Here is a 1,304-nt window from a genome sequence, read left to right as displayed (position 1 = left end):
GTGAACTCACTGTGTAGCCTGTGCTGATCTTGAACTCTTGACCATCCTCCTGCCTCAGCTTCCCGAGTGCTGGGATTACAGACATGTGCCTCTTTCACAGTTTTATTTATTTATATTTATTTACTTATTTATTTTGGTCTTTTTCAGACAATGTCTTGCTATGCAGTTCAGGCTGGCCTTGAGATCACTTTGTAGCCCAGGCTGGTCTCAAACTCACACCACGCCTCCTGCCTCATCCTCGCAGTTCTGGGATTCGGGGGTGAGTCCCCACAGCCAGCCTAAACTTGTAGTAAGACCTTGGCAGATATAAAATTCATTGTTACTCTCTCTTCCCAATAGGCAGTGTGGCCTCTTGAGAGCTTATTCTTTCCTCTGAATTTAATTAAAGACTCCCAATAAGCTCTATGTTAGTAATTTATTTTTCTAAGCGTTAAAGACCCAAAGCCTGTATCACCAAATAAAGGCCGCAAGTTAGCGGCCACAGAACCACTGGATTCAGGGCATTTGTAACCTACCCATCCACTAGTAGAACAATCACAGATTACTCAGATGGTTTAAATTCTTTAAATGCCAGAAAAGTTATTTCACTGCTCATTAAAAGCTGTGCCGAGATGACACCAAACATCTGGCTGATACAAACAATGCAGCACAAAAGTTGGCGAGTTTTATCTCCGTGATAGCAAACATCTGTCCCTGAGAGCACTCCCTGGCAGAGACTTGACAGGCATCTTCTATTTTTAGCCAGCTGTTTGCTGTCACACCGCCTTGGCTCAGGGCTCAGAGCTTTTCACCGTGAGACAGTGAGCACAGTTATCCCTCAGCTGAAGGTCACTGTGAATGCCAGCGCGGCACGCAAACAAGCAGAGACGCACCCAAACATACCCTTCAGGTTGCCCCTGGTGGCAGTCTTGTCCTTCCAAGTGGGTGCACAGTGACAGTCTTTCAACCATAGCAGACACACAATAAACATCAAAAGTGGCAGCTTCATGTTGTCACTGTTACTGCGAAGGAAAAATAAACCCACATCAAACGCCTTCCGTGCATGCTCGTTTCTGTCGGCACTAGTTGAAAACACATGCTGCTCCAAAAGCATTTTTCCTCATGACTTCAGACATCTCACGCTAATATGCTCGGGACCCAAGGAGGCTTAAAATATATATTAAACATTAAAAACCGAATCCCCATTTAATTTCCAATCTTCATGACAATTATACAAGGTCATCATCTGAGTACTTGAAAACCAAGTAGGGGTCATAGTCCCATAGACCCCAAACTTCATTTCTTGTCAACCGTCAACATCTCTA

At 44.3% G+C, this 1,304-nt stretch overlaps 1 protein-coding gene across 1 annotated transcript in view; it reads right to left on the bottom strand.

Annotated features, from left to right (window-relative positions):
- Clul1 (clusterin like 1) overlaps window positions 1-994 on the bottom strand; it is a 33,651-nt gene extending 32,657 nt beyond the window's left edge. Inside the window, exon 1 of the mRNA XM_023720399.1 lies at window positions 883-994. Coding sequence (XP_023576167.1) covers window positions 883-988 — 106 coding nt within the window. The 5' untranslated portion in view covers window positions 989-994. The remainder of the gene's footprint in view (window positions 1-882) is intronic.
- Window positions 995-1,304: the final 310 nt, after the last annotated feature.

Source organism: Octodon degus, unplaced genomic scaffold, assembly GCF_000260255.1.
Source record: "Octodon degus isolate 3935 unplaced genomic scaffold, OctDeg1.0 scaffold00075, whole genome shotgun sequence".
NCBI classification, from domain to species: domain Eukaryota; kingdom Metazoa; phylum Chordata; class Mammalia; order Rodentia; family Octodontidae; genus Octodon; species Octodon degus.
The sequence above is the reverse complement of the archived record's forward strand: the minus strand, read 5'-3'. Positions and strand labels throughout refer to the sequence as shown.